The sequence below is a fragment of the Nicotiana tabacum genome, chromosome 15, assembly GCF_000715075.1.
Source record: "Nicotiana tabacum cultivar K326 chromosome 15, ASM71507v2, whole genome shotgun sequence".
NCBI classification, from domain to species: domain Eukaryota; kingdom Viridiplantae; phylum Streptophyta; class Magnoliopsida; order Solanales; family Solanaceae; genus Nicotiana; species Nicotiana tabacum.
In genome coordinates, this window is record NC_134094.1 from 89124401 (window position 1) to 89144039 (window position 19639).

General features: G+C 35.8%; 3 protein-coding genes and 1 pseudogene across 5 annotated transcripts; 3 read left to right on the top strand and 1 right to left on the bottom strand.

Annotated features, from left to right (window-relative positions):
- The first annotated feature begins 5973 nt into the window (after window positions 1–5973).
- On the top strand, window positions 5974–7744 carry LOC142169720 (uncharacterized; annotated as a pseudogene).
- A 1311-nt stretch (window positions 7745–9055) lies between these two features.
- Window positions 9056–11738, top strand: LOC107820548 (uncharacterized). Of its 3 annotated transcripts, XM_016646851.2 has the most exons (4): window positions 9056–9247; window positions 10277–10344; window positions 10451–11037; window positions 11142–11738. In XM_016646851.2, exons 1-4 carry the CDS (start codon window positions 9145–9147, stop codon window positions 11143–11145), a joined length of 762 nt encoding a protein of 253 aa, XP_016502337.1. In that variant the 5' UTR covers window positions 9056–9144; the 3' UTR covers window positions 11146–11738. The 3 variants fall into 3 exon arrangements, with proteins under 3 accessions (XP_016502337.1, XP_016502335.1, XP_016502336.1); XM_016646849.2 differs by having other exon boundaries at window positions 9059–9247; window positions 10451–11738; XM_016646850.2 differs by lacking the exon at window positions 9056–9247 and adding an exon at window positions 9261–10156 and having other exon boundaries at window positions 10451–11738.
- Window positions 11739–12348: 610 nt separating this feature from the next.
- Window positions 12349–16502, top strand: LOC107820545 (uncharacterized). Its single transcript, XM_075231622.1, has 5 exons — window positions 12349–12461; window positions 15639–15747; window positions 15850–15882; window positions 15939–16112; window positions 16473–16502. Exons 1-5 carry the CDS (start codon window positions 12349–12351, stop codon window positions 16500–16502), a joined length of 459 nt encoding a protein of 152 aa, XP_075087723.1.
- LOC107820547 (AAA-ATPase At3g50940-like) lies at window positions 16498–19139 on the bottom strand. Its single transcript, XM_016646848.2, has 2 exons — window positions 17838–19139; window positions 16498–17382 (listed from the first exon to the last, which is right to left on the bottom strand). Exons 1-2 carry the CDS (start codon window positions 18867–18869, stop codon window positions 16981–16983), a joined length of 1434 nt encoding a protein of 477 aa, XP_016502334.1. The 5' UTR covers window positions 18870–19139; the 3' UTR covers window positions 16498–16980.
- Window positions 19140–19639: the final 500 nt, after the last annotated feature.

Consider the following 19639-nt stretch of genomic DNA (forward strand, 5'->3'; position numbering starts at 1 on the left):
ACCGCCTTAGCCTCATCACTACTTCGTCGAGGTTAGGCTTAGCACTTACCAGTACATGTGGTCGGTTGTACTGATACTACGCTCTGCTCATCTTGTGCAGATTTTGGAGTTTGTCCCAGCGGTGTACCATAGACTTGCTCGGATTTCAGCTACCAGAGGAGACTTGAGGTATAACTGCATGGCGTCCGCAGTTCTGAAGTCCCCATCTATTTTACTTTAGCTGTGTGTTTATTTCCATACAGCTTTATTTATTCAAACCTTTATTTGTATTTATTCTAGAAGCTCGTGCACTTGTGACACCAATTTTGGGATGGTATTTAGACACCATTATTTTTATGGGTTATTTCATTATATTTCAAACTTTGCTTCCGCATTAGTTTCTTTGATGATTAATAATTTAAATATTTTTTTAAAAATAGGTTAATATTATTCTAACGTTGGCTTGCCAAGCAAGTGAAATGTTAGGCGCCATCACGGTCCGAAGGTGAGAATTTTGGATTGTGACAAAATGAGATTTACCTTGCTCCGAAATTCCATAACCGACTCCAAGGCTGCTCCGACAATTCAAATTGATGCCCGTCGCTCCAAAACTAGTCAAATATGACGCAACCGAATCAAAATATACTCTAATACTCATAATTAATTATTTTATAATAATTTCCAACTCCGTTCGAAAAGTTGATAAAATCACCCTTGGGACCACGTGCCCGGATTCTGAAACTTTTCGAAGATAAACTTTACCCATAACCCCACGAACTCAAATATATAATTTATTCTCCATTTCATGCCCAAATTCGCGATCAAAATCCAAGAATACCAATTTTTAGGTTTCCTACCAAAACCCCACAATTTCTGTAAATTTCCATGTCTAAATCCATATATAAACTATGTATTAAACTTGCAATAAATGGGAATCGCTTACCTTGACCTAGATGATGAAGATGGACCTCCACAATTACCCCAAGACTGGCTCCCATAGAGAAAATGAAGTGAAAATGGCCAAAAATCCCGTCTTAAAACATCTCACTGCCTAGTCCGACTCCTTCTTCGCGAATGCGGCAACCCCTTCGCGTTCGCGAAGTTCAGCCAACCCAGGCCCAGAAAACCTCCTTCGCATTCGCGTTCCTTACGACGCGTTCGCGAAGCTTTCCGCCCTCACTGCTTCGCATTTACATACCCAGCATCTAGTTCGCATAGGCCAAACATCCTCAGGCCTAGTCCTCATTTCCTGCTATGCGTTCGCGACTCCCCACTCGCGTTCACGTAGGTTTCTCAAGTTCTTCACCACGCTCGTGTCTCAACCTTCACGTTCTCAAAGGCCCATCTCAACAGCCCCACGATTTTTCTCTTCGCGAATGCGGGACCTCCTTCGCGTTCGCAAAGAAGGACACCAGACACCATCAACAATAGTTCCCAAGCAGCTCCAAATGATCTGAAACCACCCCGAAACACACCCGAGGCCCCCAAGACCCCGTCCAATCATACCAATCAGTCCCATAACATAACAAAAACTTGTTTGAGACCTAAAATCACATCAAACAATATCGAAATCATGAGTCGCATCCCAATTCAAACTTAATGAACTTTAAAAATTCAACTTCTACAATCGATGCCGAAACCTATCAAAACACTTCCGATTGTTCTTAAATTTTGCACACAAGTCATATTTAACATTACGGACCTACTCCAACTTTCGGAATCGGATTTCGACCCTGATATCAAAAAGTCCACTTTCGATCAAACTTCTCAAAAACCTTCAAATTTCTAGCTTTAGCCAAATGACTTCAAAATGACCTACAAACCTCTGAATCCACTTCCGGACGCGCTCCCAATACCAGAATCACCATACGGAGCTATTCCCAGACTCGAAATCCCAAACAAACATTGATAACATTGAAATGTACTTCAAACCAAATTTATGAAATTCTTCCAGAATTCCAACTTCCACAATAGGCGCCGAAACGCTCTCGGGTTATCCAAAACCCGATCTGGACATACACCCAAGTCCGAATTCATCATACGAACCTGTTGGAACCTTCAAATCCCAATTCCGAGACCGTTTACTCAAAAATCCAATCTTAGTCAATTCTTCCAACTTAAAGCTTCCGAAATGAGAATTTGCTTTTCAAATCAACTCTGAACTTCCGAAATTTCAATTCGGATCACACGTACTAGTCATAATACTTGAAGTGAAGTTGCTCATGGCCTCAAAATGCTGAACGACACGCTAGAGCTCAAAACGACTGGCCGGGTCGTTACAAAAATTTCTTTTTTATTTGTCTTAGTTGCATTATTCATCGCCTTAACATTCCGATTATTTTTTAATTAGACTATCTTCGTATAAACCTTCGTCGATTTTTCTCTTCATATTTTTTTCTTTACCCCACTAGGCCATTGTGATGATGTGGAATCACCTGTAATATCCTCATTTAAATTTAGTGAAAATAATGATAAGTTAGGAGATGATAGATAAGGTGAATCAGGGGTAGGAGTCTCAAACTCTGATGATATATTAGCATATCATTGCTTTCTTTTCTTTTTTTTTCCTTCCAAGATCGCCATCGTTAAACTTCTCAAAATCCTTCATTATAGCCGGCACATGATCAAATTTAAAATCTATTTTGAAGTTCAGATCTTGCATAAGTAAAGCTTTTGCTTGTGTAAGCTGCAATATTAATTCTTTTTAAGGAAAATAATAAGTCAATATATACAAATAAAGTATAAGTAACTACGAAATGAATACTCACAATATCTTGATCAGAAGCACCATGAGGGTGCAAAGTTTCTACTTGACATGCACATCCATTTAATTTTCTTACTGCCTACTCAATTATTTGTATTCGACTTTGCAACAATTATTTGGTGCGACTCTCCCAAAAAATCTTCCCTTGCATTATTGTATGCATCTACGACTCGACCCCAAAATTGATCTTTGGATTGATTGACACCCGTTATTGGATCTTGAGAAATATCTAAATGCATTCGGCATAATAGAATATTTTTATTTACACAGTATCCTGCAGATCCAATGGACATTTTTTCAAGTGATTAGAGGAACATTGGATCATATATTTAAGAAAAATAAAAGCCAATTGTGGTTATAGAAGGTTATGTTGGCACCTCAATATATAGAGATAAAAGTAAATACAATAATTTAGTAGATGAGAATATGATAAATTTTATTTTGATCTCAGCCGTCGAGTGGATTTCGTCCTAATCTCAATCGTCCGATGAATTTCATCCTTATACTTATTTTATCGTTAGAAAAAATATCTCTACACATTATTTACTGTGTAGACAACTCAGCAGACACAATAATTTAGTAGATGAGAATATGATAGATTTTATTTCGATCTCAGTCGTTGAGTGGATTTTGTCCTAATCTCAACCGTCCGATGGATTTCATCCTTATTCTTATTTTATCTTTAGAAAAAATATCTCTACACATTATTCAATGTATAAACAACTCACCAGACACAATAATTTAGTATATGAGAATAGGATAGATTTTATCTTGATCTCAGCCGTCGAGTGGATTTTGTCCTATTCTCAACCGTCCGATGGATTTCATCCTTATTCCTATTTTATCTTTAGAAAAAAATTTCACTGTATAAAAATAAACACCATTTATGAAAATCATATTCTTCCATCTAATTTATTTCTACATAAATTAAAATATTATTATTTCTGTCTTCTGAAAATGAATTTCTATATGGGATGTTCATCTAATAATAATGATGATTCAAATTACTCATCATCATCTTCATCCTATCACGATCCGAAATCTCACCTGTCTTGATGGCGCCTATCTCAATACTAGGCAAGCTGACAATCTCAATAAACCACCATATCTTTTAAGTTTAAAAATATAATATCTAAATTTAGCGGAAAAAAAACTCACAAATACATATATAAATACTCCCAAAATTCGGTGTCACTGAGTATATGAGCATCTAAATGAATACAATGTCTGACTGATAACATCACTGTCTGAAAATATAGAACAGTACAATAACTAAAAAGGAAGGGAGTCAAAGTCTGCGGACGCCAAGCAGCTACCTTGATAATCTCAACAGAATAAATTCCGAAATCTAGCAACCGCCGTATCCGGGAGCACCTGGATCTGCACACGAGGTTCAGAGTGTAGTATGAGTACAACCAATTCAATAAGTAACAAGACTAACCTTTGGGCTAAAAGTAGTGACGAGCTCAACAGGTACAGTCCAGTATAGAAATAACAATACAAAAATGTAGGCATGCTTTCAAGTTCAATAATGTGAGGAATATGACATCTATGTATCTACATGCCAATGTACATACTGTATGTGATGCACCTTAGTGAAAACTCTGTGTACTCACGATCTAAAATACTCAATCACTCAGTACTATATATGGCCAATCCAGCCCAGGGAAGATCCATCCCAAATATATATGTATATCCATCAACTGATAGTCAGTACTCAGTATTGTATAAGGCCAATCCAGCCCAGGGGAAGATCCTTCCCCAAATATCAATGATTCGGACAAGATCCATGTCTAGAGAAAATTCATCCCTCAATATAAATACTTCGGACAAGATCCATGCCCAGGGAAGATCCATCCCTAAATATATATATCTATGGCAAGATCCATGCCCAGGGAAGATCCATCCCATATATATATATATATATATATATATATATATATATATATATATATATATATATATACTACGCTCACTATGGGGGTGCAGACTCCGGAGGGGCTCCTTCAGCCCAAGCGCTATAATAGCCAGATCCAGGCATAAATAAATAAACATAACTATCACTCAAAATCTCCAGTCTCTCGGGCTCTCAATAACATGAAAAATCAACCCGACATGATGATATGAAGTATCAATGAATGACAACAGAGATTGAGATATGATATCCAAGTGATAGATGTGATTGAGTATAAAATTGTAAATTTAAACAAATAGTTCAACAACAATATAACCCATGTGGGTCCCAAAATATATAGGCGCATAGCCAAATCATGATCTTTAACTTGAGTTTCAGCTCAATTTCTCTAACGCGTGGAGAATATGCAGATAATGACATTTATTTAATTATGCAACTACACGGAATCAATTAAGTCACAATTCCTATGATGCACGCTTACACGCCCGTCACCTAGCGTGTGCGTCATCTCCAAACAATTCATACAACATGTACTTTAGGGATTCATACCCTCATAACCAAGTTTAGAAGTGTTACTTACCTCAAACCGTGTAATTTCTTACTTCGCTATGCCCTTGCCTCGTGAATTGGTCTCCGAAAGCCTCGTATCTAGCCACAATTAATTCAATTCAGTCAATACAAATCATAGGAATTTATTCCATATGAACATACTAATATTTCCAACAAAATCCGAAATTTAACTCAAAATTTACATCTCGAAACCAAACAAAAGTTACAAAATATGAAACCCCATCCAACCAAGGGTCCAACCATATAAATTTTACCAAATTCTGACATCAACTCGACCCTCAAATCTTAAATTAAAGTCTTTGAAGATTTCTACCATTTTCAACTCAATATTTACCCATTTGAACTCAACAATCTTTCCACAAACCTTATTGGTATGTGTATGTATAACTAATACTCTCACACCCAAGAAGCATACTCTTAATCATCCATCTTTTACTTCAAACCCGAAATTGAAGAATTGGAGAAATAAATTCTTACCTCTTTGAAGCCCTAGCAAGATCCTTGTGAAATTTTCAAACCTTGGACAAGAATTGATGGATAAATGACTAAGTCTTCACTTTCTCTCTCTAAAATGCTCTCATCTCTCTCTAAAATATCAGATGAAACCCTTCAAAATGACCCCCAATAGTTTTTTTATAAGAATGGGGTCGGATTTATAAAACCAGAAAAATTAAGCCCCGATACACACTCTGCGGTCGCATATGCAACCACATAACGCTTTTGCGGCTCGCGAAATGGCCGCAAAATGTGGCCTCAGGAACTGGGCAAGACTGCCTCAGTATGCGGTCGTTATGCAGTCCGCAGACCTGTTCTGCTGTCGCATAATGCACCGCATAACTGATCTGCAATCGCATAATGCGCCGCAAACGTTCCTCCACACATGCCCCACTCCTGATTCACTCTGCAGCCATTATGTGGTCTGCAGAGTGATTCTGCGACCGCATAGTGGGCCGCATAAATGACCCTTTTTCGGCAAAAAAATTCCTTTACACATCGGTGCATTTTCGGTAAGAAATTTCTACAACCTTTGTACTAAATAATCTACCTCAGCACCACAAAAACTTTTCAACACAAGTTTTAAACCTTCGAACTAAATGTTCTAAATCATTCCAAACCTCACCGGACCCGAACCAATTAACCCGATAAATCATAAAACAACTGAAAATTATTACTTGAGCAGTAAATGGGAAGACAGGATTGTAATTCTTGAAACGACCGGCCAGGTCATTACATATCCTCATCCTCATCATCACCTTTAATTTTTGATAACAAAGCTAATATGCAATTGTGCATGGAAGCAATTCAGATGAAAAATTATATGTTGTAGTGTTTACAAGAAAATCATAATAATGATCCTAGCAGAGTTGGCTCCGTTCCAGATCATTAGGTAATCAATCGAGATCGTGAAGGTGTTGATAATAATTTATTTCTTGATTCTTTTTCAGATAATCCCCGCTTTAATAAGGGATAATTTCGTCATAGATATCGGATGTCCCGGAATTTATTCCTTCAAATTGTTGATGCAATTAAAGGTCATGATAACGAATAACGCATTGATGCGGTGGATAGATTTAGATTATCTACTCTACAAAAAATCATAGTCGTGTTTAGAATGTTGGTATATGGTGTGCCAGCGGATGCCAATGACGGATATGTGAAAATTGGAGAGTCGATTGCAATTGAAAGCAGGAAGAGATTTTGCCGAGCTATCGTAGAGTGTTTTGGCGAGCAGTATTGAGATCACCAACAACTAACGATGTTGCAAGGCTTCTGCACATCGGTGAACAATGTGGTTTTCTAGGAATGTTATGCAGTCTAGACTGCATGAATTGGAGATGGAAAAATTGTCCAACAACATGGGCTGGACAATATACAGGTCGTAGTGGATCCCCATCCATAATTCTTGAAGCTATAACTGATTATGACCTTTGGATATGGAATGCATATTTTGGTATACCCAGCACCAATAATGACATTAATGTTTTGGAGTCACCACATTTGTTTTCTAATCTTGCTGTATGTATTGCTTCTCCCCCCATTATGTTATTCAAGGAAAATAATGTGATATGGGTTATTAATTAGCTGACGATATATATCCAAAATGGTCAACATTTGTGCAAACTATTCGTGACCCACGTTCGCCATAAAAGAAATATTTCGCGATGAAACAAGAATCATGTCAAAAAGATGTTGAATGTGCATTCGAAATTTTGCAAGCTCGTTTTGCAATTGTTGTAGGACCATCACATTTTTGGAGAAAAGAAGTGCTACATAATATAATAACTATATGTATTATACTGCACAACATGATAATCGAGGATGAGCGTGATCTTAATGCGCCAATTCAAGATGATTGAGAATGTTCACCTCCAACGGTAGAAATGGTAGTAGATGAAAATCATCGATTTGAATAATTTTTAGCTCGACACAGAAGAATTAAGGATAAAGATACTCATTTTGTACTTCGTAATGCGTTAATAGATTATTTATGGGAGCATGCTAGAGGTAAAAGTTGAATATTTATATAGTATTTAATCTGAATTTTACCATAATGTAATATGTATTTAATTATCTTTTATCTCAATAATTTTATTTTTATTTGAATTATCCGTTAATATATATAATCTATAATATTTGCTTACAAATTATATTATTTAAAAATTTATGATATAAAATAATATTATATTAAATGATTATATAAGAAAGGAATATAAATTATATGTGATGAATATGTAAAAAAGAAAAAAGATAGAATTTCTTTAATAAAAATAAGAAAATAAAATTTAAATAAAAGATAATAATATAATACTAGAGAGAGAAAAGAATATAAAATAAAATATTTTTTTAGAATAAAAAATGGAGTAAGGGTGAGTAATTTTATTTCACGGGTAGAAAATGGGGAAGGGTTGGGATGGGCTAAGGTAGGGGTGTTCAAAACCGAACCGAAACCGAAAATCGAACCGAAATCGAAACTTAATGGCTTATTGGTATCGGGTTAACGGTTTAACGGACGGGGAACAGATTGAATTTTTTTTATTAACGGCTTATCGGTTTGGGGGCGGATTATTCAATTTTCTTAACGGATAATCCGTTAACCCGTTAAGAATATATATATATATATATAATTTGTTTTTATCCATTTAAGAATATATATATAAAATTTATTTTTATCCATATATATATATATTAAATATCAAAAACCCTTCCACTTCTTCCAGTACTCTATCTCTAAGTTCTAACACCTAATTCCTAAATAATCAGAACCCTTACGTACTATGCATCAGAAGATCCCAGGTTTGGCTTAGCTTAGCTTATTCTCCCACCCTATAACAAGATTGTTTAAGCGGCTGTCTATGGTTCACCTTTGCTTTTGTTTTTTTAAACTAATGCATGTTTGTCTATGTTTAATAAAAAAATAACAGTGTTGTGTCACAACTTTTTTCACTCTACAACACATGACACACTACATTAGTCTTATGTAGGCGTTTACAGACATGTATATCTGGACTCAATGTGTAATTTCCTATTCTGAATTTGTACGCTAGGCGGTCAGCAAACAATTAGTGCACACAATATAGATTGAATTAGACCGATAAACCGCCCGATAAGAGCTAAATTGATACCAATCCGCCCGATATCTTATCGGGTGGCTAGCGAATTAATACATTTAAAAGCCGATAACTGTTAAGCCAAACCGTTAAGAGTAATTAACCGCTGAATCCGTTCGATAACCAGCCCTAGCTAAGGGGTTTTGATACTTCTCCAATCCGAATAAAAGAAAGAAAAAGGAGGGCCCACCACTTACCCTTTCTCGTATTCCTCAAAAAAAGTACAGAGTTCCTGTCTTCAATATTAGCAACGTTATATTTTTGAAGTGAAGAGGTCGGAAGTTTGAACTGATGAGTGGTTATTTCGAATGGCTTGTTCAAGTGTTGAATTCCCGGTTTTTGCTGACACCAATCTTGGCACTCGCATTGTTGTCGTTGTTTCTCCCCACACTACTGCTAATGACTTCAAGAGTGAGTTTTTGGAACTCTCTTTTGTCTTGCTCAATTAATGCTATACATTTCAAGCTCAAATTGTCAAATTTCCCTTTTTCTTGAATTAGTTTCTTTCTTGTTTTTGTTGATTCTATAGTGGAGTACTATTCATCCCTCTTAATTTTTGTTGAAATCCTATCGGAGGCACACAAAAAACAAATTGGTGATTTTTTCCCGTTTGCATTAGTCTAGGTGGGCTGATTTATCCATACTTGTGCTGGGAGGTATGAGATGCCTGGTAAAATAGTGGGGGTGCATACAAATTGGCCGGAATACTACCCTCATAAAAAGGAAGAGATTTAATGTATTTAAAATGATGAAAGATACTATAGTACCCTTCAGTAATAGATGATTTTGTTTTTTCATTTTAAATAACAAAAATGTTGAATTTACCTTAACTGCTTAACAAAATATCCAGATACCTTCAGTCTATCATGTACATACTGAACGACAATCTTTTCGCTATATTGTTTCTTGGATTCAAAGAACGATAGTGGCAATGATGGAGCACCTTCCAAGAAATAAGGTGACTAGCTGGAAGCTTTTGAAATCCCAACAACATTGTTATATAAATTTGGTGGGAAGTGAGCGTTTTAGTGGCTTTGGGGATGGGGAGTCTATTGCATCGGGAGTATAGAGATTGATTTTACCCAAGGACCCCTTTAGCAAACCAAGAATATAGTCGACAAAGAGATTTCTAAGTTGTGAAAGTTTTCGTTATCTAGGAATATTGGTGGCATCAGCTGCATCTCATTACAAAAGCAAAAAAGGGAAAATGTTCATTGAATTTTCCTAATTAACAACGTGATTTGCTAGACAGCTTGCTTCAATCTTGTCTTAGAAGAGTTCATATCATGAAAATTCTTAACTCCTTTTTGCAGTTAAAAGGTGTGTAACAATACCATGAATCGAGAATTCTTTCCTTTTTCTGTTGGATTTAGGATTTGTTTTACAGAATGTTTTGTTTTGTACTTGTGATTTTGGAACAAGTCTTACTGCTATTTGTAGGAGAACTTGAAAGGGCTCACTTGAATTGTTTCCCAAAATTGGGGCAGATCAAGGTGGATGCTGTGATGGTATGCTTCTAAGCTCTTTTAAACTCGTTAACTATCCTATACTGTCTCGCTGCTCGTAATTTGTTTTCTCAAATTAAATGATTCATCAGACTGTACTTTTTGGCAGGTCAAGAGGAACTCATGCTTTTACCACCTTCCTGAAACTTTGCCTCTAAAGCATGTTTTCCAGCATCTAAAGGGAATTAGGTCGCTTCATGTTGAAGTTTGCCAATATGGCATTTTATATCAGTTGGGTTCATCTGAATATGTCGATGACCAAATTTTGCATCAGCATGATGATGTTATTAGCACTATTTCTGGTAACACAAAAAGTAAAACTTCTATGACCGGCACAAAATTTGAAAAGTTAAAATGCAGAAGAAAGATGAAGAAGATGAAAAGATTTGCCTGCCTTAAAAGTGCACTATTAGATGCTTTAAGAATAGCCCATTTGACAAAGATGAAGAAGAAGAAACGGAACAAAGCTAGGAAAAGGTATAAATTTAACTGCCCAGAAGGACCTGATGAGCCTCTAGTTGTTTCGAAGGCAAGCTTTGCTCTTCCCACATATTGTTGTGAAGGTAGGGGAGACAAGGAACAGAGTTTTTGTCCAGCAGCAGAGTCCCATTGTGAAGATTTATCAGAAGCAGTTTCAGTTTCGGGCATTATCAGGAAATATTTCTCAATTCATGATGAGGTGAATTCAAGCTTAAGGTATACTCATGAAGGAGCTCGTACTTTACAAGGTGAACAGACAATGACTCGAACGTATCTTCGTGATCTTAATGTAGAACATTCTTTGCTTTCTCCTTTTCCAGCTAAAGCACCTCTGCAAATCTCAGATGCTCCACTTCCAAATGAAAGCGTTAGCAGAGCCCCAGTAAATAAGTCTAAAAGGATTGAAATTGGAAGTCGTATTATTTCTGCCTCAAAAAGTCTCTCTCGTGTTCACTGTAGGAGACTGCTGCCCAAATCTGCTTCTCTTATTCGAAGTCTAGTATTTGAGATGTCTGATGAGGATTAGTGAAGATTACACTTCTGATACACCACCTTGAAAAGTTTCATGCCATTTCTGGTCCACATTGCCGATAGAGAGATTTGAGCTAAGGTGTAGTAGCGAGATGTTACATAACAATGCAGATATGAGCTTCATTTCTGTACTGAACTTCTCCTTTCCGTTTTTAGTCTTCAGCTTTTAGGCTTTGTCGTCAAAGGCAATTAAAAATGTAGCTTGGTGTTGGTCCGGTTTCTGGTTTAGTTCTATTGATGAAGATCTTCAATCGTATATTTGAGGCTGCTGTAAAGATTTGTGGCCTATTTCTGACTGTTGCTTCAATCGTAATCCTGTTTAGCTTCTTGTTGTATTGATGTAAAGGATTAAGCAGTGTTTCAACAAGGTTGATGGCATTCCCTAAGCATTTCAGTCCATTTGATTTTCTCCCATGTGGTTCTTATGCAGCAAAGGAAGCAAAGGATTGATCTATCCTTCCCCGTAATTTTGCATTGGCTGGCTGATTATTTTCCATGAAGGAACTATTAGAGGATGCACTTGTTTTGTACAGATCATTTATCTAATATATCAACATGATCAAACTCTTCAATTGAAAAACTGGATGAGAGATTTGAGAGCTTTTACAGTAAATTCTCTCCATAGAGTCTAGACCAATCATGCAACTTATTCTGTCCATCATGAGAAATGGACTGACAGGGTACATCGTCCTTAATCTCAGTTATAGGGCACATCATGAGTCAAAATGTCGTTGTTATGATGATTTGCTGGCTTGTTTTGCATTTGCATGTAATCAGACAATGGAATTTCAAACAGTTTGAAGAGGCTTAGTTCCTTCCTGTTTGGACATAAATCTAGGTTAACTATAAGAATTCAGTAGCCTAGACTTGTTTCTTTTTTCAACAATCTTGACCTGCATAAACTTGTTTCTTTTTTCGCAAGGTAACTTTTTTGAGGAATGGTAAGTTTATATTAATGTATATAGCACCAAGGAGCTGCTGTCAAAAATATTCAATATGGTGAATATCTCAGATAGCATTGGAGCAGGATCTGCAGATAGAAACCAAAACTTTGGTGAGACGAGGAAACCTGGAAGGGGACGTTTTGTTTCCATTCAAGAAGCCTCGAAGTGCCAAAATCGTCACCCCTCTCAAAAGAAACCATTCCACTGCTGTTAACAATAAGTTTGAAGTTTGTAGACAGACTCCTTTGGCTTGTATTAAATTTTCTTTTGACAAGTTTGATATCATTTAACTAGGGTCCTCAAGTTTATCTCTTTTCGGCAGACCTACGAATCAGAACAATCTAAACAAAATAATCTGCCGTTAACAAATAAATAAAAACAAGTAGAGTTTCGGTAATGGAGGATGCCACACGAGGACTCCCAAGAGGTCACCCATCCAAGTACGATTCGCGCCCAAGCATGCTTGACTTTGAAGTTCTGATGGATCCGGTGCGTTAGCTCTGGTATGATCGAGGCTATTTGGGCTAGTGAAAGAGTATGAAGATTACACATGGGCTTTTTATGGTGGGCTTACACATAAAGCTCTTCTTGTTGATGCTGTGGGTACACTTGTTACTCCTCTCAGCCCATGGCTCAGGTTTTTTCATGGTTTATTATTTTTTTCAATTTAAAAATGCATGCAATGCTTAGTTTTATTGAATAATTTTAGCCTTTCTTTGAATTTCTTGATCATCTGTTTAAGTTATGCATGTTCTTGATTTTACCTTTTTGTTTTTCTTTTTCTTCACCTAGTTTGTGTCCACAGTTTAGTACTTTTTGCAGTCTTCATGTAACTTGGTATTTTTTCTTTAGAGAACTACAACTCATATGCTTTGGTGTAAAGTGAACAATTTATCTTTCTACTTTTAGCATCTCTAGTTGTTCTCATTCTGATGAAAAATTTGTTGAAGTAATAATCTATCTGGATCTGCTAATGGTGAAAATTGAAAAACTACAAATAGTAATACCCATTTTTCTTCTGCTTGGAGTATATGCTATATTGTTTTTGATTCCCACTTGCTATCTGGTATCCAATTTGGAGCCCGGCTAGTTCGGATTCACGCCGTGTTAAGCCTATTAAAAAGGAAATGTTTCCGACCAGGATTTTTCCTGTGACCAAGGCTTGAACCCTGCACCTCTGGTTAAGGGTGAATTATATTCATTTGTTCTGCCTCCGATGAAAAACATACCAAAGAAAATTAATTTTTCTGGATCTAATTCTGAAGATTGAAAAAACACAAGAGCAAGTAACTATTTTTCTTTCTGTTTGTAGTATCTCTGGTGTTCCTTCTCTCTACATGAAAATTTATCATATCAATAATTCTTGTGGGCTCACTGTTTACGGCTTACACACACTTTGTGTCTCATTCCCTGACGTTGTGTTTTAGTAATTTGGTTTATTTTAGATCTTTTGATGCTCCTCTGTGTGTGGGTACACACACAGGGTACACACACACACACACACACACACACACACACATATATTGTGCATTATCTTGACTCTTTCATTATGGGCAGGCACAGATACTATTATCTCATTGTCTTTCTACCTCAGTTCCTAATCCTTTTTTTCCCTTACATGTTGTCTTTTTACTATTATTAAAGTTGGTTTTATGGACTTCTCTTTGTATATTCTGCTTGTTTGGAGAAAAGGGATTAACTTTTCTTTTTCCTTGCTTTTGATTTTTGTGAGAAGTTGACTTATAGCCTATTTGGCCAAGCTTCTTTAAAGGTCAAAAGTTTTTTTTTTTTTCTTTTTCAAAAGTACTTTTTCCCCCTCAACTTAAGGTGTTTGGCAGAAGCAGTTTTAGAGATACAGAAAAAAGTAGCTTCTCCCCAGAATCAGAAACAGTTTTGACTTTTCTTCTTACTAAAAATACCCTTAACAAAATATAGTATATATCAAAATAACCTTATTTTAAACCTAATATATTTAGGATATTAATGTATAAGTATTTCTTCTAATTTTTATTATAGCTTTCTAATATATAGTGAGTTCAAGGGTAAATGCTTTTATATCTGTTGAATAATTTTATAATATATTCAAATCATCTTAAAAGAGTTAAAGTACTTTTTAATTTTATTTTTATAATTTACTTAAAATAAGATGAAAAGATTTAATTATTGTCTTTGATAACAATTTTTGAGATTATTTATTTACTTATACAGTCAGACCTCTCTATAACAACATCCCTATATAACAACACTTCGCTATAAAAGCTAAACTTTTCCGGAACCAATATTTATGTTATGTTATAATATATGTTCTCTGTAACAGCACTTCGCTATAACATCCAAAAATATTCGGAACAAAGGAAGTTGTTATAGAGAAGTTTGACTGTAATATTAACTATTAAGTAAATATATTTATGTCCTTATTCGTAATTTGATACTTAAAAGCACTTTTTGAAAATATTGGCCAAACACAAGTTATTGCTCAAAAGTGTTTTTCAGATTAATTTGCCAAACACAAACTGCTTCTCTCCAAAAGTACTTTTTCAAAAAGCACCGAAAAAGTACTTTTGAAAAAAGCAACAACAACATACCCAGTATTATCCCACACCGTGGGGTCTGGGGAGGGTAGTGTGTACACAGACCTTACCCCCCTACCTTGTGATGATAGAGACTTTTGGAAAAAGTATTTTTCAAAATAAACTGATTTTTCCTCTTGGCCAACCAGGCTATTAGCTTGCCTGCTAAAGAAACCATATCTTTTGTTTTGATCATTGTCTTTCTCTTGTTGATAAGATTCTCGTTTCAGTGACTGTTTGAATAGCTTGCTCTTAGACCTTTATGCTTCCTGAAACGTGCTAATCCTCATTGTCCAATTATTCAAGGAATTTATATTCTGTTCCCTTGTGTGATTGTCTAGTAGTGTAGTAATATATTGTCTGAGCCCAATTTTTGCTTAACAAACTTGAATACAACTGTGAATGCAACTTTTGGTAATTCTTCAAAGCCCAAAAACGTATCTTGGTTAATTACAACAAATGTTTTGGTTAAACATGTATCCTCTTGAACTTCTGGAGAACTATGTTTTTCAAACATATTCTTGCTCTCATTCAACGGTCAAATTTATTTGCTCGACATCACATTGGTAGCAAATGCTTTTATGCACAACATCCATATCATAATTTTTTAAAGTTTGATGACTGGATTTTGATATCTAAATGGTTTGAGATCACACAGGTTATTGTTGTAGTTTGATGATGACCTTTAGACCAACTTCGATATTTGAGCAAATTTCTCTTGTCAGCCATAGCAAAGAAACGAATTATTAATGATATGAGTTGCATGTTGCAGATATATCAACGATGGAAGGCCATTTTGGCAACATATATTTAGTTCTTCAACCGGCTGTTCTGATTCTCAATACTTTGAGAAGTTGTATAATTATTATACTACCGAACAGGTCGACGCAGTTTGAGATACTGAACTATTTCTGTCAATAGCAAATTGGTTTTTCTTCCCGTTGACAAACTTAAAATTACTTTCATCCTGTATTCTTTGATAGGCTTGGCATCTGTGTGATCCAGATGCAGAGAGGGTATTCCAGGCCCTTAAAAGGTAAAAGCAGCTGATTTTCCTTTTGGCTTTTAACAGGTAAAAGCAGAGAAGCCTAATCCAACAATATCTTTAAAAGCTTGTGAGTTACTAGAAATAAATCCAGAAGATGCTGTTCCTGTAGGGGATGATCGTAGAAATGACATTTGGGGTGCTAGAGATGCAGGTTGTGATGCCTGGCTGTGGGGAAGTGACGTTAACTTCTTCAAAGAGGTAACTGATTTATTTGCCTCTCTTTTAGATAATTTTGCCATAATAACTTGCTTTATTTTGGGTTAAGTCACGTAACAAAAGGGTGAAAATAGATCTGTTTACATGAGATTGATTTACAATTATTGCATGTAATGGCCTGCAAACACATTTATAATGGGAAAGAAGTTCCAATGGCATCGGTAGATTATACGTTCTATTGGATTATTTTGGTCTCTCTCATGTTTTCTAACTCATCTTAGTACAACCAAATGCATTGGTCCCGATTCATTAGATTTCGTTACTTGTTGCAGCAAAATTTTAACTTCGACTAGCCCTAATCTTTCACCTAAACTTGCATGACCTGATATTTTTCTTCTGCAGGTTGCTCAGAGAATAGGTGTCGATGTCTGAAATGGTGTATTAGTAGATGCTTTCGATGTGTAAAAAAGCTGCTTCTTGTGTGTCTCCCCATATTCCCATGTATATATATTCTGCATTTGTAATCAGTATGAGAAAGATCACCAAGGCCTTTGTTGGTGGCAATACATAGAGTGGAATAAACAGGCTATAGAACTTTGGTTTCTTAGTGTCATATTTATTGGTGTTGCCTCTCTGGTTTGTTGGAGTAAGCTGTTGTTCTACCTAGCTAGTTATTCATCTTGTGTTTCCTCACCTCAAGAGGAGATAGACAAGCAATCAAATCAAAACTAGTCAATCTGAGATGAAAAGAATATGTAATTGACTTTGATTAAAACTTATGCAGGACAGAAATATATGTTTCTTTAACAAACATGCTAGACTTCTCTGAAATTATTATAGAAAATAAAAAAAAAAATCTCAAACTTTATACACCCTATTTGCACTAACTAAAATGTTGATCCATAACCTTTCAACCCTTTTCCTCCTTATTGTCATCCACTTTAGCCTTAGCCTCTTCTTGTTCTTTCATCTTGCTGTTAAGAAATTCAATCAAGCCATTAAGTGAAATATCAACTTCATCTTCCTTCATCAGCTGCTCAGCCACCTCCGCCGGTGTCACCGCCGTCTTTCCAATCAACTCTTCAGTTTCTTCAAACAGTTTATGTTCTTTAATACCAAGATAATTAGCAGCAAGAAGCTTGAATCCGCAAGGAGTACAATATGCCATATGAATGTGCATGTCCATGCGACCTGGCCTCAACAATGCAGGGTCGAGCTTTTCAATGTGATTTGTTGTGAAAATTATTATCTTTTGATCCCCGCAACTTGACCATAAACCATCAATGAAATTCAGTAATCCAGACAATGTTATCTGCAACAAAATCCAGACAATGCTAGTATAAAAGATTTCTTACACTACCAGGATATTAATAAGAGCATAATTACTACAAGTAACTATCCATAGTAGCGGAACTTGTTACTTGGAAAATAAGGCGGGCAACCTCCTACGTAAAAATTACGCTAATAATGTAAAAAATCTTTTTATACTATCTGCATGTAAAAGTTAAATCCTATACTTTTTGCTGGATTGATTTTTCTTATTATGAATTTGGCACACTTTATTACTTTTATCTCATTCTTTGTTGTGATGTAGTTGAGAATTTGAATACTACTACAAACAATTAAGGTAGGGTTGGAAGAAAACCAACCATCTGTTTATAACCATTTTTACACTGTCTAATTATGTTTCAACATTGTTTATTCATGAATTTAAATTCTTTTGTTAGCAACTTAAGGTGAAGAAGTAAAGAGATCAAAGACATTAACCTTGCTTTCTTCCTCATCACGAGAATTATTTGAAGATGAATTAGCAGCCTCTCTGTTGCCCAATTTATCTTGCAAATCAACAGAACAATCAATATCCTCCACCACCAAAATAGAATTATTAGCAGTAGCCAACAACAAGCCGCGTAAATCCGAATTCTTCTTCACCTCAGTCAACTCCAAGTCATATATATCAAAATTCAAGTAATTAGCCATAGCTGCAATCAAGCTAGATTTACCAGTACCTGGTGGACCATACAACAAATACCCTCTTTTCCACGCTTTCCCAATTTCCCTATAATACTCTTTCCTCTTCACAAACCTGTCCAAATCCTTCACAATCCTTTCCTTTTGTTCCACATCCATTGCTAATGTCTGAAACGTAGCAGGATGATCAAGATTCACCGGCATCCATACTTCACTTAGATCATGGATCATGTCATGATCCACAGTGTGAATCTTGAGTGTCCTTTTTTCATGTTTTAGCAATTTTGCCTCGTCGATAATGTAGGGTAAATAAGTGTCTAGGACAAATTCCCTGTTTTTACGATGAAACGTGAGTTCAAAAGATCTAATCTCGGATCTTAGGGTGGAGTTCATGTCACGTGGATTGTATATCGATCTTCTTGATGATGATCCTTCACAAACCCAAACCCACGTGTACTTTTGGCCGTTGTAAAAGTCAATTACTTCTTCATTGCGTTCCATGCTGACATTGAAATTTTTCTCCTTCGCTGGTTTGCTAATTTTGAAGCGATGAGTGTTTGTTGGGGAGAGTTTGGAGCCTAAGTAAATTTGGGCAGCTTCGTAAACTCCGTCTACGTCTAGGCCATCAAATTCATCAATCACCATAGTTTGATGATTTGAGAATCTGTTGAAAAAATTCCTGAGGCCAATAGAGATATAATCTTGGAAATCTGATGGGAGAATTTCATGCATTACTGAACGGACAACCATGGCCGTTGCAGCAATAGAACCTACTGTCGATATTATGGTCTTGGCCAGGGCCATGTTTGATTCTGTCGAGGAAGACATGACGGAATTAAACTTAGTAACTTGCGTTATTTTTTGTGTATAGTAGTATTTGATGATTTCCTCTTCTACTTAGTAGGTGTATTTATAGCTTAAAAGGTAGAGAGGCATAGGGTAGGAGCCAGGAAAATAATCGGGAAAGTGCAGTCAAAAAATATGGAACATATTTGAACCAAAACCAAATTGGTTTTGGTTTTGGTTTTGGAGAGGTTTTTGTGGTCTTTCATGACTAATTAATGAATCAATAACTTCCAAAGGACTATTCCTAAACTTAAATCTACTAGGTAAAAGGTTCCAATTTCGGCTTCATAAGCTAATTAGGACACTGAATAGACTACGATTATGTTCTTGCAATCCAGTACGATTTAAATTATAACTCTTTCGTCTCCACTACTTGACCACAAGCCAATACTGATGAAGTACAGCAAACCAGACAACATCACCTATATACAACCATAACAAAAAACGACACATTTAAGTATATAATGTTTGTTGCTACTAGTGGCATTATTTTAAACTAGCAATAAAATTGTAGTAAAAGAATTTGTACGCAACCTAAAAATTAACTCTATACATATAATTACCTGTAATTACTGCAAAGACTTCTAGTTAGGGGTGTACATAGACCGGGTTGGTTCGATTTTTATCAAAATTAAACCAAACCAACTATATCGGTTTGGATTGGTTCGATTTTGTCGGATTTTTTCGGGTTTTTTGTTATATGAATGTTATCTCAATCGTACTTTGTTAAATTTTTTATAAGTAAATATATG

Excerpts from the sequence above, each read along its gene's own strand:
- LOC107820548 (XM_016646849.2), top strand. The coding sequence starts at position 9,145 with ATGGCTTGTTCAAGTGTTGAATTCCCGGTTTTTGCTGACACCAATCTT. Across the intron at positions 9,248-10,276 it reads TACTGCTAATGACTTCAAGA|GAGAACTTGAAAGGGCTCAC; the intron begins GTGAGTTTTTGG and ends TGCTATTTGTAG. Across the intron at positions 10,345-10,450 it reads TCAAGGTGGATGCTGTGATG|GTCAAGAGGAACTCATGCTT; the intron begins GTATGCTTCTAA and ends ACTTTTTGGCAG.
- LOC107820547 (XM_016646848.2), bottom strand. The coding sequence starts at position 18,869 with ATGTCTTCCTCGACAGAATCAAACATGGCCCTGGCCAAGACCATAATA. Across the intron at positions 17,383-17,837 it reads GTGATGAGGAAGAAAGCAAG|ATAACATTGTCTGGATTACT; the intron begins GTTAATGTCTTT and ends ATTTTGTTGCAG.
- LOC107820545 (XM_075231622.1), top strand. The coding sequence starts at position 12,349 with ATGGTGAATATCTCAGATAGCATTGGAGCAGGATCTGCAGATAGAAAC. Across the intron at positions 15,883-15,938 it reads GTGATCCAGATGCAGAGAGG|GTAAAAGCAGAGAAGCCTAA; the intron begins GTATTCCAGGCC and ends GGCTTTTAACAG. Across the intron at positions 16,113-16,472 it reads ACGTTAACTTCTTCAAAGAG|GTTGCTCAGAGAATAGGTGT; the intron begins GTAACTGATTTA and ends TTTCTTCTGCAG.